We start from the raw sequence: 20,436 nt of genomic DNA, 5'->3' as shown, positions 1-20,436 counted from the left end.
CAACCCACTTCGCTAAAAAAGAAAAGGGATCTTAGTGTGTCTTAAAGGTCAGTCCATCTTCATAGCATGAGAGACAGTATAATCTGTGACACCATCTCAAGTTGAAAGGTTCAAGATTCATGCCATGTCCTCAGTGTATAACCAAAAAATGCTGGGCATCAGGTGAGCTTCATAAATAATTGGATTTGAGACTCAAGGTCTTGTTGTAAGTTGTCACCAATAAAGGTAATGGTCAATTTAACTTTAAGTATGATTATGAAATGTTCATATTTCGTCATTACTCTGTTTCATGGCAAGTAACATGAGCATAGTGTGGTTCAGGAAGGGAGGTGACACTATGCTTCTGTGCAGTGACACTAAAATAACTGTACAAAGCAACCAATACTTCCCTCATAAAAATATAATTGTTTTTATGTAATGTTTCTGCCTTAATACTTTTATTATTGAGGTGGTTGATTACAAGATAGATATCCATAAACAAAGCAAAATGTAAAACAGGCTAAATTGCAACAAACCTTCTGAAAACATTGTCAAGAAACTCTTGTAAGAATAGGATTTCCCTCTTCCCTTAAATGTTTTTACAGAATGTATAGCTGCGATCTAGAAAACATGCAGCTATTTCCACATAAATAGTTTAAAAGAAATTGAGTCAAAATCAGATAAAAACATAGAAAATCTTAATTACAAACAAAATACATAAATCAGTAACTGGGTTTAAGAATGCCTATCATCCAACATAAATAAACAATAAAATAAAACTTAGATAAACAATAAATAAATTTAATAAATAAGAAAACAAAAACAAAAAAGTTAAATGATAGACTTGCTGGCCCACTGAATCTTTTTCTGCTGTACGTTTTCTATGTTCTATGTTTTCTATAAATAATACAAGGTAAAAAAATGATAAAGGCTTCCCTGCCAGTCATATCCAAATCTAGGGCACATAGTTCATCTCTGATTCTTGGCCGTGGGAACCAGCATTACCCGAAGACAATTTCTGTGGTCATGTGACCAGCATACCTATACGTCAAAGACATATGCAATGCTATTACCTTCCCACTGAAGTGATACCTATTAATCTACTTGCTTTCAAACTGCTAGGTGGGAAAGAGCTGGGGCAAGTAATGGGATGCAGTTGGATCTCAAACCTGGACTGTCAGCTCTCCAGTCTTTAACCGCTGAGCCATCGTGCCCTGAAAAATACTATGTAGCATTATATAATACCATTTTGAATTCTATAATAAAAATTGGAAGAAACACTGTAAACTCCTGTCCAAGAAGTGGGATGTAAATTAAACAAACAAATAAACATACCTATATAAAATTAATTCCACAAATATTCCTTTCTGCCGCAAACTTTATAAATTTTATCAATTAGCAGCTATTTAATATAGCATTTAACAGATTGTTTTGGGCAAGTGGGAAAACAGGATGATAAGAAAGTTTTTTTCCTTCAGAAGGAGTACACCGTCCAGAGGAAAAATAAGTATAGGAGTCCAACAATACAAAACAGAGTCTGCAATAAATCCCAGAGAGAGGAAAAGTGATAGAACAGAAGGAAACATCGATATATACTAGTGATAGTATAGAGCACATTACATGGGCAATTGTAATATTAATAATATATAGTGTATATATATATATAGATAGATAGATAGATAGATAGATAGATAGATAGATAGATAGATAGATAGATAGATAGTATAGAGAAAACATTTTAATAGTAATAGTTTAGGAAACATATATGTCTCTGTGTGACTCTGTGTATAACATAAAGCAGGAGTCCCCAAACTCTTCAGCTCATTGACCTCTTCATTAAATTTCAAATTGTTCATCAACTGTAGGAGATGGCCAGGCTGAGCATGAGAGAGGGATCAAGCAAATCATCAGTTTGGAGTTCCTTTGTGCACATAAGAGATCTAAGTCCAGCCTTCCTTGAATTCCATTGACTTTTATCTACTGCCAATTTGGCTTGACTATTAGTAGTTCAGATTCTACAGTGAGCTAGCATGGATTAAGTCTGTACTTAGTTGAATCACCTTGGTTCCTGATTTCTTGCGCCTGACAACAACTTCCCAAACGTTTATTATATGAAAATAATTTAATAATTATTTCTTTAAATAATAGTACTACAAATAATAACGTCAACATCAAAACTCCACTGATAGTTCTATCGATCCTTGAGGGGAGTCAATACTGTCCACATAGGGGAACCCTAATATAAAGGAACTATCTGGTCTAGGTTACAGTGATTTTGTGTATCTCTCAAGTCTGGGTCAATCTAATTGCACATGGTTTAAAAAAGAACCAGTGCAGAGGAGAAATTAGAAAATAAAGAAATAATTCTGTTGCAAAAATTGTGTCTTCTTTCCTGAATAGTTTTAATCAACAATAAATAAGGTTTTTTTGATTTTGAACATACAAAATATGAAAGAAAAGTCTGAAAGAAAATAGCTATTTTAAGGTAATTGTTGCAACAGTAAATCAGTTATACTTATATGTAGAAAAATATTAATAAATGCAAAATGTAAAGTATTTTGTTAAATGTGTTAATTATTTTGGCAATGTATAATTTTGTATAGTGTAAAAGCAACCTTAGTAAAATTTGGACTTTAAATATTATTGTATGTTTTTCTAACTAGAATTACAATGAGTATAAATCATGAATATTATGAACTATTGTGTTTTTTTGGATCCAATAATTCCTGATGTCACAGCCTTCTCATTACTAATAGAATTGCCATGTGGGATTTCCATTTTTCAGCTTCTGAGGCCAGTAATTCCCTTTTGACAGGGGGAGAAAATAGCATCATATTTACATGAATTGGGACTCTCCTTGATGATTGCAGTAAAAAAACAAAGCAAGGACCAAACTATGTGCATAGTATGGCTTATTTGAAAGTATACATTGAATCCTGTTTAAATGCAATTCCACAAAGAACGGCTTCATTCCCTGCTGCTCAAACAATGACAGATAATTTATTCAATATATACAATGTGTCCCCAAAAATAAAACAGGGTCTTATATTCTTTTGATTCCTGAAATAAGTGCTTGGCCTTATTTTCGGGGAAGTCTTAGTATTTTTGAGGTGCAGGAGGCGGCGAGCATGGTGCTGCTATGTTGCAATATTTTCGGGGAGGGCTTATTTTCGAGGGAGGGCTTATTTTAGCACATGTGCTCAAAAGCCCAATTGGGCTTATTATCCTGGGAGGTCTTATTTTCAGAGAAACAGGGTATCCACAACTCCCATCCGGGAAATGAGTTTCATTTAATTTCTAACTATTCACAATGATTGGCCATTATAAACAAACATACTAAATGAACTGTAATTCTTTTAATAAAATTCAACATTCCAAAAAAAACCCCCCATAAAGCAGAAAAGTAAGAGCTCAAAGTAAATTTTTAATCACCACTTTTAGGCAAAGTGCATCACTCTTTCTTCGTAAGAGATGATCAAGCATTTTATTTTTCAAATTAAAAAGTACTTAAGAAATATTGGTAAAAATCTCTACTTAAAACATTATATCCAGAGCATCATCTCACCAAAAGATGTCCCTGTCATAAGAGCAGTACACATCAAATATGTTGTCATACATATTTGTCCAATCACTTGCTCTCTATGGTAATGGCTTCCTTATAGATTACTCATTGGGCAAGAACAAATCTAGAAGGAGACTGAACAGCTAAATGGCAGATAGATGGAGAAAATCCTATCTTATATTGCAATGAATTTCTTATCTGAATGGCAGATTTGGCTTTTATAAAAGATTTCTTATATTACATAATGATTTAAACAGTTGTTGGGTGTGCGTGAGAAAGCTAAGGCAAAACAGAGAAAAATTTTCTCCAGAAAAACAAATGAGCTTTACTTTGCTCAGTTTTCCTATCATCTGATATGCCTATATTTACTACATTGAAGATACTAGCTTCTATTCTACAACAGCACCTGAACTAAAGAAAACTAAGCTATGTAGAATAAATGAAGAATAAAGAATAAAGATTCACTCATTTCAGGATTGGAATGAAGTACAGTTAACCTAAACCTATATGTTGCAAGCTATTTAATAGGAAATTTTGCATAACCTGTGCCTTTAAATCAGAGATACTATTATGTCCGGTGGATGCAAAATAATAAATCTACATTTTCATACATTCTGAAATAGAAATCTGTGCTTTGAATGTTGCTAAGGTAGTGTACTACTAACTACCTTTGTAACATTCAAAGCTGTATAAGTGGTCATTAAATGAAATGTTCAGAAGCTACACAAAGATGAAAGGATCCAAAATATTGAGTGTGAGAGGGAAGGAGTAAATCATTAATTCTCTGAGGAAAATATTTCTGTGTTTTTAATTTTCTTTTTTAAAAATACATTTGTATAGTATCCCTTTATGTTTTGTTGTTTTTAAGACTGGACTACAGTGGACCATCAAGGGAGTTTTTTTTCCTGGTATCAAGAGAACTCTTCAACCCATACTATGGTTTATTTGAATATTCAGCCAACGACACATACACTGTACAAATTAGTCCAATGTCTGCTTTTGTCGACAATCACCATGAATGGTAAGAATGCTGGATCACAGAAATACTGTTATTTTGATAAAGTATAAGTTGGGCTCTACTTGCTCATTTACTATGAAAGATCCAAGTAAGGTGAATCACATATAAAGATTCAAGTAAGGTAAATCACACATATTTTCAAATAATAGATTGCAAGGTGTTGGAATAGAATCCTTGAATCTTCCATGATATACCCAATGATCTTCCAACCTAAGCAGCTAACACTGGAGCTAGGCGGGAGCAAACTCTTTCAGAGCTCTGAGGGTTTCCTAAGTATCAAAAGTTCAGCTTGTCAAGGCATAAAATCAATTACACTTCTAGTCTTTGTTTTGGAGTCTGCTTTTTTTAAAAAAAAAATCTGTCTAATTCAGTAAGATGTGCAATAATCTTTTCCCCACTTCTCTCATGTTAAGTCTTCTCACATAGTAAAACTACTTTGTGGCTCTGTGTTTTGTACCATCTCTTGGGCTATCCATGTTTCTATAAGAAAGGAAAACAGTTACCTAGTCTGTCAATTCTTGGAGGATAAAATGCAAAATAACATTAAAGGCAGAGTCAAGTCAGCCAGAAAGAGATTGAAAACAGTGTTTACTGCATCTCATTAGTCTGAGTTCTTTATGTGAATACAAAAAAAAGTGAATGAAAGGGGGCACAAAACACTGGCCCAATTTCTTATCTGACAAAACATTGCTGTTCTCAAGGACTGCACAACATAATATATGTCAAGAAAAATTATCATTGATGTATTTTTCACCATATACTTCATGTCTGTAGGTTGTTGTCTTTATGGAGCCATTGGAGGGAATGAAGTTTCTGATTGGTTTTCATCAGTTCACAAACACACACTCAGCTCTAGCTCTCTGAATCAGGAGAGATGATGAATCTCTTGTCTGGATGCTGTAATGAGCTGGATGAGAGCCAGTAAACAGTAACTGAATCCTAATAATATGGAAGGTCTGTGATTAGGACAATTTCCTTGTCTGGGAATTAGGCAGGTTGCCTGTTCTGAAGAATAGTCTTGCATACCCTCTGAAGGAACATCTGGTTAATTTGGGTATGTTCTTCCTGTCGTATTATGAATGGAACACAGGTGGCCTCTATAACAAGGATTTCCATATTATTATTATTTTTAGCTTTGCCTGTACTCCAGTAAGACTATTCCTTATAGTGATAGCCTTCATAATAGTATATATCCTGGTAAAATCAGGTTTCATTATTGCAACGTATTTTGCATGGGACTGTCCTTGAGAGTCACTCTCAAGTTGTGTCTGGGGCAAAATACTGATAGTAGGTTGTTGATGGGGGCAGCTTACCTACAAATAAATTATACATCAGTTTTCCTCAATCTAGTGTTCTCCAGATAAGTTAGGATTGCAACTGCCTTGCAGCCTAGGAATTCTGGGAGTTACAACACATAGGTTATTCATGTTCTGAAGGAGTTGCATTGATTCCCAATTTGTTACTGTGTTGATTTTATATTTCCTATAATTTTTATTGACTCACAGAAATCAAGGAAACAAGAAAAACATCTACCAGAAAAAATATAGCATTTGCCTTCCACATGAAATGATAACCATAGCATCTTCAATTGTATTTAAATCTCAAAGGGCAAATATTTTTGATAATTTTATTTAATGATAAATCCTTTAAATTTGAACTATTGACAGTATCGTTTTAAATGATGATCTTGTGAAAAGATAATGCAAAAGTTACGTTTTGGACATGGATAATAGTGTCAAAGCTACTTACTGAACTAGCATATATAACAAATTTAAATAGATAAATAATAATCTAAACTGTACTCTAATTTCTTTGCAGGTTCAGATTTAGTGGTCGAATCCTTGGTCTTGCTCTGATTCATCAATATTTGTTAGATGCCTTCTTTACCCGACCATTTTATAAAGCCCTTCTCAGAATGTAAGTAGAGAAATTTGACAGGGTTATTTTTATATGGAAAGAAATGTATTTTTACATATCTGGAGGCAAGTCATATTTGTAATTAACTGCTTTATGTCTATTAAATAATATTATATATTTTTTAAAAATCACAGACCGCATTTATACTTAATGTACTGATCAAGGAAACTATTTTGGAGGCAGAAATAAAATATCTTTCTATTTTCCTATTTTTGATAAATTTGTCCTTTTTACTTCAGGAATCATTTATTAGGGGATGAACTACATTCAAAAACACATGTTGTTCTGATGTAGTATGAATATTGAGCAGATAGTTTGCAAGGTATCCACATTTAACATCATGTAGTTCTAGGATATTCCAATTGCTGATTAATTATTGATTTGAAAGGTATTTCCCTTTAATTGGTGCTGAAAGGTGAAAAAAATTGAAATAATACTTTCCTAGTAAAATGGAAATGAAGTTTTTTATTGGTAAGTTTAGGATTTTTATTTATGATTTAAGATGTGTCAATGAATGAATGAACATGTATGAATATGTATGAAAACATAAAAAACTCCAGCAGTAATAATTGTACAGATTTGCTTCTTTGTTCTCCTTATTATTGAATGAATAACCTATCTACCTTGCTGCAGTCCTGCTATGCTACCTCTAAGGTGGTGTGAGGTTGTTCCTAAGAGGGTTGAATAAACAATGCTGGGTGTATGCAAAGAGTGTGCAGTCCCAGCATAGTCATTCAAGGTATGAATCATCTCAACCTGTTTAGCCAAAGCAAGAAGGTTCCAATATTGGCAGCAGTAACATAGGAAGATGTTGGAGGCAGAAGATCTCTTTAGTGGTAAAGGCAAAGGTTTCATTTCATATTGCACAGGAGAAAGCAGTGGTAAACAACTCCTATATTTTACCAAAAAAACCACCATGGATAGACCATCTTGAAGAAATCCATATGTGGTTATTAAGAGTTGAAACAGACTTGGTAGCACATATTCATCTTCTCTTCATTTGTATACATCACCATAATCTGGGTCATTTTTAATCCTCTAATTACTTCTTTATTATAGATTGTGTGACCTAAGTGATCTGGAATATCTTGACGAAGAATTTCACCAAAGTCTACAATGGATGAAAGACAATGATATCCATGATATCCTAGATCTCACATTCACTGTAAATGAAGAAGTCTTTGGACAGGTGTGGGCAATTTTTTTTCTTTCTTTCAAGGGCAGTTGTGTGATACTTATTTTTACAATGCTTTTAATTCTCTTCCTGGATCATCTTGCTTCAAGATAATGTTCCAATAGAAGAGAATATAAGTATTTTAGGATTGAACTGTATTGTTCCTGGTGTCCTTTTGCTTACAAACTTCTTCAAGGATAGAACTAAGCTCAGAGAACACCAAAACCTCCAGATAAGGTGTCATTTACCTATTGCTTTGGTACATTGCTTATTTTGCCTAAAAGCCACTATTTAAAACTGTGTAGGATAAAGGCAGTCCTCAATATATGACTATAATTGGTTCCTAAACAAAACCCAAATCTAAGTGTGTCCTGCCGTATGTATGGAATCAAACAATAATTGGGATAAATAATCCTGAATTGCTCCTGAATGGGCCAATTCAGTGTAGATCCAGAAGTCCTCCAGGACAAGGAGCCTTCAGTGCTGTAATTGAGGTTGTTCTGAAACAGAGACAATTTGGAGTGTGGGGTGGGTGGAAGCTGTTTCCTACAGATAGCAGTGCTGGCAAGCATCCAATTTTCAGAAGTTATACTATGTTTTAAATCTCTTGGGATAAGAATTCTCCATTATACACGAATTCTTGTTCTAATATGTACATTAAGAAGTGCTGCTAAAATCCCTTTTCTAGAATGCCTTCTTTGTATTTCCCCTTTTGATGCTTTCAGGTTTTGTACTTGGTGCCATTAGCTCCAAAGATAAAATTTTTAGCTCTTTCTATATTGACCAAATTTGACCACTTCAGAAGGATTTTTATCAGTCATTTGGGGAATTAGTACCACTTTGATACATTAAAATTTCTCTTTGCAATAGATCTTGCTTTATAATATATTGGTGGTAATTTGCTTTTAAGATTACTGAAAGGGAATTAAAACCTGGAGGTGCCAACATCCCTGTCACAGAAAAGAACAAGAAGGAATATATAGAAAGAATGGTGAAATGGAGAATTGAGAGAGGTGTGGTGCAGCAGACAGAAAGTTTAGTACGTGGTTTTTATGAGGTAAAAAATAAATCTGTTTTCATATATTGCATGCATTAAGTGCCTAGAGCATTTGGCATGTATTAGGATTATCTATGATTCATAATTATTTCCTATCCTGCAACTGTTTAAATCATGTTGGAAACCACTGCATTGCCTCTGAAGTTGTTCCACTCAGGATTTGTCATTAATGTCACCAAAGTCAGGCAACTAGAGTTGCCTGTAATAATGTATTAATTCCTACACATGAAGATGGTAACCAGTTAGTGTTGCCAGCACAATTATGCTGCATTTTGAAGTTGCACATTTTTACCTAGACTTTCAGTTGTTTTCAAGTTCAATCCCCACCCCAAGTCATTCATTTGGGGCACAAGCTGCATGATGGGAGAACCTATTTCTTAAGTGCAGAGCAAATGCTTTTCATGCAACAGGTTCCCATCATTCAATCTGGCATTTCCAAATAGGGCTGGAAAAATGTCTGGCTCAAGCCTGAAGAACTACCACAAGTCAAGTGGGATAGTTATACCATTGGCGTGACTTTCTAGATCAGGGGTGTCAAACTGGCAGCCAGCGGGCTGGATGGGAAGGCCAAGCCCACCCCAGCTCCGCGAAGGGAGAAAACGTCAGGAGATGGCAACGTGATGCTGCGAGTTTGACACCTGTTCTAGATGGTTGTCATCACAGGGGATGTTAAAAGAAAAAGCTATTGAATATTCCTGGCAGTAAATCAGCCTTAGGTTCAGGAATCACAATTCCTGCTAGTATACAGTATATTGATAGATGCCTGGGTGTCTGTCTAACTTCAGTGGAACAAATTCTGCTGAACATCTAAAATTTGATCTTGAGAATGCACTGCTTGGAGATATTTCCACATATTATTTGTGGTATGAATATGCCTTCTAATGCTCTGCTTAATATTTTAAAAGTATAGTAGAACATGAGGGAGATGCTTTTCTTTCAAATTTAGTGGCTATATCTAAATGTTGCACAAAAATTATAGTGTTATGAATTATGGACCCTATATAATAATTGGTAGGAATAAAAACAGAAAAGGATACATATTGAATATATATATTCTCCCCTAGGTGGTTGATGCTAGACTGGTGTCTGTATTTGATGCAAGAGAACTAGAATTGGTTATTGCCGGCACTGCAGAAATTGACTTAAGTGACTGGAGAAATAACACTGAATACAGAGGAGGTGACATCTTCTAAAATACACATACATATATTGTTGGTTGTAGTTATCCTGAGTGATCATAAATAGAATTAAATAAAAGTGTGATTGTTTAGTCTGTTTGTTTTTTATTTTAGAGGAATCCCAAAAACTATTTTAATTTGCAGTATAATTTCACAAACATATGGTGTTATGTTTTCAGCTGTCTTTATATTTTCCCATTTTTGAATGGGCAATCCTTTCATTTGATAAAAGAGGTAAAATCCAAAACAGCACGACTAAGCAATATGTGAGATCAAGTAAATTAGTCTAAGACAGGGCTGTCAAACTCGCAGCCCATGGGCCGGATGCGTCATGTGCTGGCCATGCCCACGCCCAGTTTAGCAAAGGGGGAAAAAGTCCCAATACGATGTGATGCTGCCATGACGACATGAGTTTGACACTCCTGGTCTAAGATATGAAGATACCCTAGTTTTTAATGTATAACAGGTAGTACAGATGGCAAAAGTTGGGGGGGAAAGAGACTTTTCAATGAAATGAGACTCTGACAATCAAGAATTGAATTAAGTGGTCTTAGACTTCATTTCTGGAAGCAAATTGAAACATGCTTACATCTTTTGTAAAAGGTCTGTTGTTTGTGCAGACACAGACAATAATTTAAAGAAAATCAATGGAAATAAAGTAATTAAAACGTGAATACATCCATGTTTTAAAATAAATGTAAATAGATTTGGGATTCAAATAAATTGCTTGGGTTCAGTAGAATTTTTGATATATTTTACTTTAAAAATGATTTCATATGGTATATTTTATTTTATTTTATATGTTCCCTTGCACCACTATTACAAAAGTGTCTTCTCATGCCGCATTTATTGTATTTGTGATTTAGATTGACATTCAAAAAACATAGGTCCAAAATATCTTTTTGTGGGAAAGAGGAGTATGTTGAATATAATTATTTGAATGTTCACCTATGTATTTATATATTTTTATGTTTGGAAAGACTAAATCATAAAACCATTGTGTTTGAAAGTACTGTAGATGTCAGTGTTCCAAATATCATCCAAAATTAAATCAGAGTCCAAGGCAAAGTATTCCTCAAAGTTCCAATTTATTAAGAGGGACATGTTGGCACATCTGTGAAAACCCGAATCTAAAAGCTTCCCGGGTTTTCCCACCCAGTTGAAAGTTCATGATCTTGCCCCACACCCACAAGTCCATCACATGGTCCAATCTTCCATTGCCGCACTGGCAGTTCCACCGATCCAGTTCCGGTCAGGCTCAGAGGTGTAGAGAACAAAAGATGACCTTGGTTTCTAGAAAGGAATTTTATTTTGACAACAATACATTCTACTCCTTACTATTCCCTCTCCCAATTCCCCACTAATGAAACAGCATAGTAAAATAATAGAGTGTGTGGCAGGCCAAAGATCCAGCAAGGAATATGACTGCAGGTCTGACAGGTGGTCTCTCCTCAAAAGGGATAAGTTTAGATGACAGTAGAGGTTATCTAATTCAACCTAGAGGCTCCCTTAGAACAGTGGTCCCCAACCTTTCCAGCTTGGCAGCTGGATCCAGTGGAGACATGTGAGTAGTAGGTGCACATGCATATCTGTGCACAGCTCCATTTGTGTGAGTGGCTGATGCACATACTCTCCATCCACATGAATGAGCTTTGCACATGAACACAACTGCCCTCCGCTCATGAGAGTGAAGTTTCACATGCACATGCTTGCCCATCTCTCCTGTGGCCCAGTTCTGAACAGCCCTTGGCCTGGTAGTGGGCCCCAGCCTGGGGGTTGGGGACCCCTGCTCTAGAGTATTTTTAAATAGATTTATTATTCAATTTATTTGCTACCCATCTCGCTATGAAGTGACTCAGGACACCTTACAGCATAAACAACATTAAAATAATCAACAATAAATATTCCTAACCCAGTGGTTATCTATCACAGGATCTCTGATAAATAACCATCCTGCTTATATTTGAGGACGTCTAGCAGAGGAAAACTTGTCATTTCATGTTCTACAGTACTAGCTGAAAACTCATATACTCAAGAGATTCCTTCTGATGTGAGGGTTCTTTCAGTAATCTCCCATGTTCTATTCAACACTTTACTAATTTATATTACAGACTTTCAAATATTTTGGTTAATAAAAATAGATTTGATACGTACTACGATAGGAATTATCCCAAACTATTTTGCCGTACTTTTATCTTAGGTTGTTTAAAACCTTGCATTCAGTTCCCCATTATTTCCTGAGGCTGTTTTTCTGTCACTTTATCTTATTCTCCTTAGATAATATATCCATCATTCCTCCAACTTTTCTATCATCAGTAATTTTTAACTCATGTTTTAACCCGTGTACATTTTTGTGAAGTTTCATGTCCAAACATGACAGTACATCCTGAAAGTCTACCAAGGGAACGAGAATTAATCTCATATATAGATTCTATAGATTAATTTAGAAAATGTTAGGGCCTACATCTGTAATATTTCTCACTTCTTAACATTTTCTCATTATTTTTTAAAAGTACGATTGCCCTCAATAATATATTCTTAATTGTAATTAAACAGGATACCATGATAATCATATTGTAATTCGATGGTTTTGGGCTGCTGTGGAAAGATTCAACAATGAGCAACGGTTACGGCTTTTACAAGTAAGGTTGCAGTTAGCATCATTTTAGTTGTCATCAACATAGTAAAAAGCTAATTAAAAACTATGAAGAGTTGGAATCTCAAAATTGTTGAATGGCTTGATAAGTAATTCTCACTCCTTTCCTGGTGCATTCATATGAAAACAGCAATTATAGGTTTTTTTGGGGGGGGCAGGTATTTGTGCTTTAAATATTTAATAATAGGTTGCTGTAGTGGGAATAAGTCAGTGGTACATTCATTGTTGCATTTTTTCCATTTATAATTCCTGGGATGAAACAAGTCTACATGCTTTATCTTGCTGCCCTTTCAATCATAAAAATTAAGGAAAATTCTTTCACTATTTCAGAACCTGCCCAAAAGATTTAGGTTTGCATAACATTTTCTGCTTGATTATAGATTTTTTAAATATTAGTAAGAAAACTAAAACAAAGGAAAAAATGTCTGCAAATAGAATTCCAAACAAAACCCCACTCTATCAGAACAAAATGGAATGAAAGACACATTCTTCTATTTTCTGTATTTTATGCTGTGGCTGAAAATCTGTTGGGGCCAGGAAAGGAGGATCAAACCTGATTTTACTTTTTTCCTTCCTCTTCCTATTCTATTTTTTTAGACTGAAAAAATAGGAAGTGGTCATTAAGATATTTTTTTAAAGAAAGCTTTGTATTAAATACAGATTATTCGCTAATATTGTGACCTCAAAGTCTAATGTATTACTACATTCAATTGCAAGAAACCTATATAGTATTCTATAGTATAATATTTGTCTTCTTCCCCTACTTCCCCAATTGCTTAAATAAGGACATTATCCCACTAGACTAGAGACTCACCGGTCATGTAGATTGCTTTAATTGGGAATAAACTTTTACCATTGCTGCTAATATGCATGTAGGGCAGTGGTTCCCAACCATTTTTTGGCTATGCCTCACCTAAGTATCTCTAAAATCCTGATGCTCTCCCTGTGACATATAATTCTTACTTTACTCAAAAAGTGAACTCTACTTACACAGAGGAAGCCTAAAAGGCCATTAACTTGGTTTAAACAAGGTTCAAATTGCCCCCATTAAAAATCAAATTGCCTCCCTGTGGGGCGTGGGCCCCATGTTGAGAACCACTGATGTAGGGGAAACTTATGAGATCAGGACAATCCCATGTGTCAATGATTCCATACATGATGAGTGTAATATAATGAAGCAGTTTTGGGTAAAATATGCTAGATCTTGTCCTTTATTGGCAGATTGCTGCTGTCTGAAGAGCAAGGCACAAAGAAGGTGATTGGGAATACTGGTGATGCCTGTATAGACAGGAATACCTGCCTGTCTCCCACCACTTGACCCAGCCCACCTCACCTCACCAGCCAAGTGCAGATACTCCATTTTCCCTGCTCCTATCTGTTTACAGGGAAGCGAAAGAATGTGTGCTTGATGGGATAAGAGAGACAGGGCAGTCAGGAAGAAAAGGAATGAGACAGAGGTTGCAAAGGAAGTTACCAATGGGAAAATCATTATGTATGGAGACAGTTGACTGTACAAGATTACCAATGGGAATAGTGACCTCATAAAAGTTGGTTCACAAGGCTGAGATTCCTCTTTTTAAAAAAATCCTTGAATTACCAGGAAGACCCTGGCTTTTCTGGCAGCCAAATAGGAAGAGGAAGACCTGCAGGAGGCCAGTTGAGGCTCTATTGATCACAAATCTATCCTAGGCCCCTACTCCATTTGACATCAAATATTTGCATAGCAAAGAACTAATTACATGCTCTAACGGAAAAGGCTAATTTCCTACTGCGTCACCTTGATTGAAATATCTTCAGAAAGCAGTAAGTGGACTGTCCCTGCAGCAGGACAAGGCAGATGTAAGGATAATCCCAAAAGCTCTCATAGCCAAATCCATACAGCGTAATCAGTATGCTCGTTCAGAAGTACTCTATATTCCACCAACATACTTCTTCCATACCAGGTTCAATAAAGTCTTGAAAAGATTGTAGCTAGAGGCATTTAGCATATTATATCTCCTTTCAAAAGCTGAATCCCTGTTTGTTTCCTGTATGCATTGTCTCGATTGCCCTTTCTACAAAGACAATCGTAAAACAAATATTATCATTTTCCAGATAAATGCATGTAAGAGGTCATCTATGTATTTAAAAATAGAAAATAAAAATAGAACTATGCATAAGATCACCCTTTTCAATAATAAATAGTTACAGTGTTTTATGTTATTTTCCAGTTTGTTACAGGTACATCGAGTATACCTTATGAAGGTTTTGCTTCTTTGAGAGGAAGCAATGGACCAAGAAGATTCTGTGTAGAAAAATGGGGCAAAATCACTGCTCTGCCCAGGTAAAGTAACTCTAAGAATGTTTAAAATAAATCAATTGGTAGCAGAAGATTTTGGGTTTCTTTAAATAAAAGAAAATCGAGAGATTTAGCATAATTTGTTTCCTGTTCCTTAGATTTGCTTACTGTGAAGCTTAAAACCACTCTTATTTTATTTTTGTCTCCAAAAAACACTTGCTTTTCAGCAAATTTCTACATGAAATACAAACATAGTAACAGTGTTTTGAAACAATTCCTTTCTGCCCTGTTTCTTTTCCTCTATCTTTGTCTTTTCCCATTGATGTATACGGTAATATCTGACTGTAGTCCCAGTGCTTGTCCTGATTATGGTCTTGGGTAGAATATAGCATTATATGTCTGTGTCAAGGAATGAATGTTCGTTAAAAGAAGTGGAAAGCAGACTCTTTGAGCTAGTATTGAAAACCTTATGATGTGGGAAAAAATCCATAAGACTAGTACTAACAGAAGATGCTGTTTTTAGTGGATAGAGCTGGTGAGAGCTAGAAGCACCAAAGTCAGAAGCAGAAACATCTCTTACTAGGAGTTTCCACAGTGATGGCACATGTTGAAGAGGGGTGGAGCTTCAATTGCCCAGTCATACCCATGATTATGATGGTCTTATATTACAACATGAGTGCAGAGTATCAGCTGCCCCTTCCTCAGAGAAGTAACTGACTCTCACTCTGCCAGGATGCACAAACAAGGAGAAAGAAACAGAAGATTTGGAAGAGAAAGAGATGGCTGCATTCTTACATTTATAGTTACTGCTTTTCTGATATCTGTAAAAAACTAGTTTATCAAGAGTTGTGTCCTTGTATCTATGCTACCTCTAAGTTACTAATTTGAATATCTGTCAGAGTATAGCCAAAAAGATCCTATTGTTCTGCTCTGCAGAATACTGTAATGTGTTGAGCAGATGGCAACAGTGAGCTTCTTAGGCAGCACTGGATTTTTTTTTCTTCTTCTAACCAAGTAGCGGCTGATTCTTTCTCTCATACCCTTTCCTGTGACATGCCTCTAAACTTTTGCTTCTATTTTTCCTTAACTGCAGCTTGTCATATCCTGGCATATAAATTGTGGTTAATTTAAAGTGTGCTGGAAAATCTCTTGTGTTTATACCCATTGCCTCTCAGATTGAGAAATAATAATACCTCTGAGAATAGGTGAAATAAAACAGCCTGATCCCCCCCCCATGTATATCATAATAAATGTTAGCACATTGAATGCCTGAAAATAGATTTAATTAATTTTTAATTCTGACATGTCCTTTCTATGCTCCTGACCTGGACTCATAATTTTAGCATGACTTAACAACATTTAAAAGCATGGAAGCACTTTTAAGTGTAGGTATGGATGTAAACATATTTAAATAAAACATAAGATTAATCATAAACATTTAAGAAATCGTACTTTGATCCCGTCTCAGCTTTGGATGAAAAGAAAGTTTTCTTCAATTCCATAGTACTTGTGTACAGAATTCTTCAAGCACTCAATAGTACAAGTTCCAGATGCTGCCTAGTACTGACTGACTGGCTACCCATTTTGGGGGAGGCAGGGAGATTTCCCTCCAAGAATCTGCTGCTGTGTTACTGGAGACTGATTTAAAATACCGTCTAACCTGTCTGAGTTTTCAGCTGCAAATACATTCTTAGTTTATGTTCTGCTGAGACACATTAAGATTATAGTCTTCCCTGAACATTTCTCAGGTCAATTAAGCTAAAGCTTTACTGTCATGGGAAACCAGTTTTGCTCCTATGTGCATGATTGTCTTTCAACTTATTGTAGTTGAGATATAAAGGAAAACAGAATTGAGATAGATCCTTCTCCTTATCTTCCTGCACTTTGAGCTCACTGGAGCCATGAGGGTAAAGGTTCCATCCATGTTGAAATATGTAGGGTGATAAAATAGGGGAGGGCATATATAGGTGAATGTGTATTATTCATAAGGATGAAAATGGACAGATGTGAGACCAACACATGCCATCCAATTTAGTCCCTTGTTGTTTGTGGGTAATTAATTTGAATCTCTGTGAATGAAACTTCTTGTCAAGTTATATTGGGTTTTGGATCCATAGTAATTTCATTTTATGATGAAACTAAAAATGAATGAATGATTTTAAAAGGAAAGTTAATGGACATGGTCATAAAAAATCTATTATCTAAGGAAGTATGTTACCATATTAGAAAATGAGAATTATCAATAAATATAATGTAACCCAGGAGAATTCTTACTATAGTCTTCCTTCCTGAAAACTCAAGCACTTTACCAAAGTTGTAATAGAGACAATTTATTTGCAGATTTGATGTTCTGAAATATAACAAAAATGAGAGTAATGAACTGGCTAGAACAATATTGCCTCTGTTTTAAGATCCACCAAATGAATAATTTACAATGTATTTTAATAAAGTAATAGCAACTCTATTAAATTAAGTCTAATTTTATTTTTGTTCTGATAACTTCCACTGTTTGCAAATGACTTTTGGCATGCTGCTGAAAAGCTATGATTTGTAATCTGGAAAATATTGCAAAGTTCTTATTTTAACTGGGACGTGTTAGCTCAGCGGTTAAGATCCTTGGCTTGTCGGCTGGAAAGCAGACAGCCAGATTTGAGACCCAAGTGCCATATGATGGGGTGAGTTTGAAAGCATGCAAATGCGAGTAGATAAATAGGAACCACTTTGGTAGGAAGGTAATAGCCCTCCAGGACACCATGCTGGCCACATGACTGTGGACAAGTCTTCGGACAGTGCTGGCACAATGACAGTACTGTCTCAAAGGCAAATGGAGATGAGCACCACCCCTTATAGTCAGCAACGACTAGCAAATAAAATCTGCAGGGCCTGCATTATCTTTTTAATCTTATTTTAATTTCTTTAAAGATTTATCTCCTTTCCCTCTCCCCCCTATCCCAGTAGTTTTGAAAAGCAAAAACATTGCAGAAGATTTCTAAAAATCTAAATTAAAAATACACTATATACTGGCTACTACTTTGGCACAAACAACTAGAAACCAAGTATATAGTGCTTTTAGACAGAGGCATAGAAAAATAACAATAAATGTGTTTACAATTCATCTTTTAATCTAGGAATAAATTAATTTCTAAATTAGAGTATGTTTGGGAAGAAGTTGTTGTTCTCTGTTTTTCCACATTTGATTTTTGGTGTCATAAAAACTTTCTCTCCATTTTTCCCCAGAGCTCACACTTGTTTCAATCGTCTTGACCTTCCTCCTTACCCATCGTTCTCCATGCTCTATGAGAAGCTGTTGACAGCTGTTGAAGAAACAAGCACATTTGGTCTTGAATAAGACACAAATTGTCTAACCCAGTATCTGGGATTTTTGTGAATCACTCCCCCAAAATACACAAATGCTTACAGCAAGTGGCAAAGACAAAAACTATTGTACAGTGCAATTGGAAGAATGGGACTTTATGAATGAGAAAAACTGTAACAGCTGCATGAGTACTCTAGAGCAAGGATTGTGGCCTTGTTCCTCTGAGCACCAAATGTTTAAAACTTAGTCGGATTTTTTAAAAAATGACAAGAGATTAGCAACAATTAGACCGCTGCAAAATCTAATAATCTCAAAAATGGATTTCATCAAAATATTTGAACAGAGTTCAGTGAAATACAAAGATTGTTAGCTTGCTGCTAAATTGTAAGAGGATAAGTAAAAAATGCTTTTTAAAAATCAAATAGGAGTTATTTCCCAATGGTACACTACTATATGTCTTACACAATACAAAAATATGCTATATATGCTATACCTAAATCTTTGTGTGCCTGCATGACATCTATTGCATTTCAAAGATACAGCACAAAGAACAGTTATTTTCTGCAGCTTAACAAGGGTAGGAAGAAAAGTTGGCAGCAAAAGATGGTGTGAACAGAAAGACTTTTAATTAGGAAAACCTGTACAATTGTATATGCAAATCATGTTTAGCAGAAGGAGAGCTATTGTAAGAGATTAATGGTTAACTTTATTCTTTATACTGCATGAAGGCTTTTTAAAAAAATAATGTGAGTTTATCACAGCATATCAGGAAGAAGAAAGCCTCTTACACAGTGACTTTTGTTTATTTTTATAAGTTCATAATATTGATTTTCTTAGGGTGTAAATAAGAAAATAGACCTTTTTTGTTCTTTTCACTTTTCCATGCTTAAATAGTTCCTGTGTTCAATTCTTTACACACTTAAGGTGTTTGTGTGTGTGTGTGTGTACACACACACACACAAACACACACCTTTATTTTTATAAAGATAAGGTATTCCTAAAACTATTTTTTGCACCGAATGTACCAAAGTCAAAGGGATATTGTGAATTAAATAACAAAAAATATGTATCACTTCATCCAAAATCTATAGGAGCTACTTTAAAGAACCTGATTTTTATTTCCCAGTTACATTCTAGTTAATGTCGGCATTCTGCACAGTTAAATAATAATTTTTAAAGGTCGCTACATGTAATAATGTGTAATATGCATTTTATTTCAAATGCACTTATTTTCCTCCATTAACTAATTTCATTAGAGCTGAATACAGATGCAGCTGAGTACACGTTTCATATTTTGCTGCCTTTTTACTTTTGTACAGCACTATTATAAGCATTACAATGGATCTGGAAAAACAAGAGGACTAGCACCTAAATGGATGAACCACTTTGTGTCACTCTCACATTTAGCAGCAAACTGTCTCCAAGATGTAAATTGTTTGAAGTGTCTTTCTAAACCCACATTTTCACTGATTAGTTTTCTTATAAATGTTTCTTAAAATGAAGTACTTTTCTATGGTTTATCTGAAAGCATGAATTCACCATGTCAAATATGCTTTTAATTTTAGAAACATTAAAAGGGATTGAACTTGTTTATAAAAATCTCCTGTGCTGAAAGACCAGTTTCCTAAATGGCAGAGGAGAAAGGGGTGTCTAGTTTTTTACTCTGGTTCCGGTGATCACCAAGAATGAATACACGGCACGTAATTTACTTCTTTACTCTTGATGGACATGGATGATATTCAGGCCATTGCCATTCCTGTCTCTTAGAAACAGACTGGGATAAATGCATTTTAAATTAGACATTGCTATGAAAAAAGCTAGATTTCATTCACCTGAAATCTAGCTTAGCTACAGTGATGTCAAATGGAGGCTAGTTCTACATCTTTCCTAAGTAAGATTTTGATTCTGTTTGAGCCAATGCAATGAGAGGAAATCATGGTCAGCCTCAAAATCAAGATAAAATGTCTGTTCTTAAATACAATTGTATATACCTCAGTTTCTGCTTTTTCTAAATTGGTAAAAAAAAAAAAAAAAACCCGCAAAGAATTCAGTATTTCACCAACAGATAGGCACTTTCTCTACAATTGGCAAACAATTGAACAAATCTCAGAATGATTCATGTTTCAAGAATTTAGTACATGACTCACTTCATTTTAGATTTTAAAAAGTATAAAAATGCCCATAGATTTTGTGTTGAATTTGTTTGCTAATTTATAATCCAGTAGACTATATGTGCAAGGGATCCTGTTGTCCTGTGAGGAGGAAAATTCTGCTTTTTCAACCTGGTATCCTAGTTCTACT

General features: G+C 35.1%; 1 protein-coding gene across 10 annotated transcripts in view; it reads left to right on the top strand.

The window, feature by feature from the left end:
- HECW2 (HECT, C2 and WW domain containing E3 ubiquitin protein ligase 2) overlaps positions 1 to 19,953 on the top strand; it is a 170,709-nt gene extending 150,756 nt beyond the window's left edge. For 8 of the 10 annotated variants that reach the window (XM_081944324.1, XM_081944326.1, XM_081944329.1 and 5 more), the window contains exons 21-28: positions 4,410 to 4,562; positions 6,378 to 6,476; positions 7,536 to 7,665; positions 8,561 to 8,707; positions 9,772 to 9,886; positions 12,442 to 12,527; positions 14,752 to 14,864; positions 18,057 to 19,951. In XM_081944324.1, the coding sequence (XP_081800450.1) occupies positions 4,410 to 4,562; positions 6,378 to 6,476; positions 7,536 to 7,665; positions 8,561 to 8,707; positions 9,772 to 9,886; positions 12,442 to 12,527; positions 14,752 to 14,864; positions 18,057 to 18,168 (955 nt within the window). In that variant the 3' untranslated portion in view covers positions 18,169 to 19,951. Of the gene's footprint in view, positions 1 to 4,409; positions 4,563 to 6,377; positions 6,477 to 7,535; positions 7,666 to 8,560; positions 8,708 to 9,771; positions 9,887 to 12,441; positions 12,528 to 14,751; positions 14,865 to 18,056 lie in introns of all 10 variants that reach the window. The other 2 variants (XM_081944322.1, XM_081944321.1) reach the window with 1 other exon arrangement.
- Positions 19,954 to 20,436: the final 483 nt, after the last annotated feature.

Source organism: Natrix helvetica (genome assembly GCF_964273705.1).
Source record: "Natrix helvetica genome assembly, chromosome: 1".
In the NCBI taxonomy this organism is placed as follows: domain Eukaryota; kingdom Metazoa; phylum Chordata; class Lepidosauria; order Squamata; family Natricidae; genus Natrix; species Natrix helvetica.
This window is presented reverse-complemented; position numbering and strand designations above follow the sequence as displayed.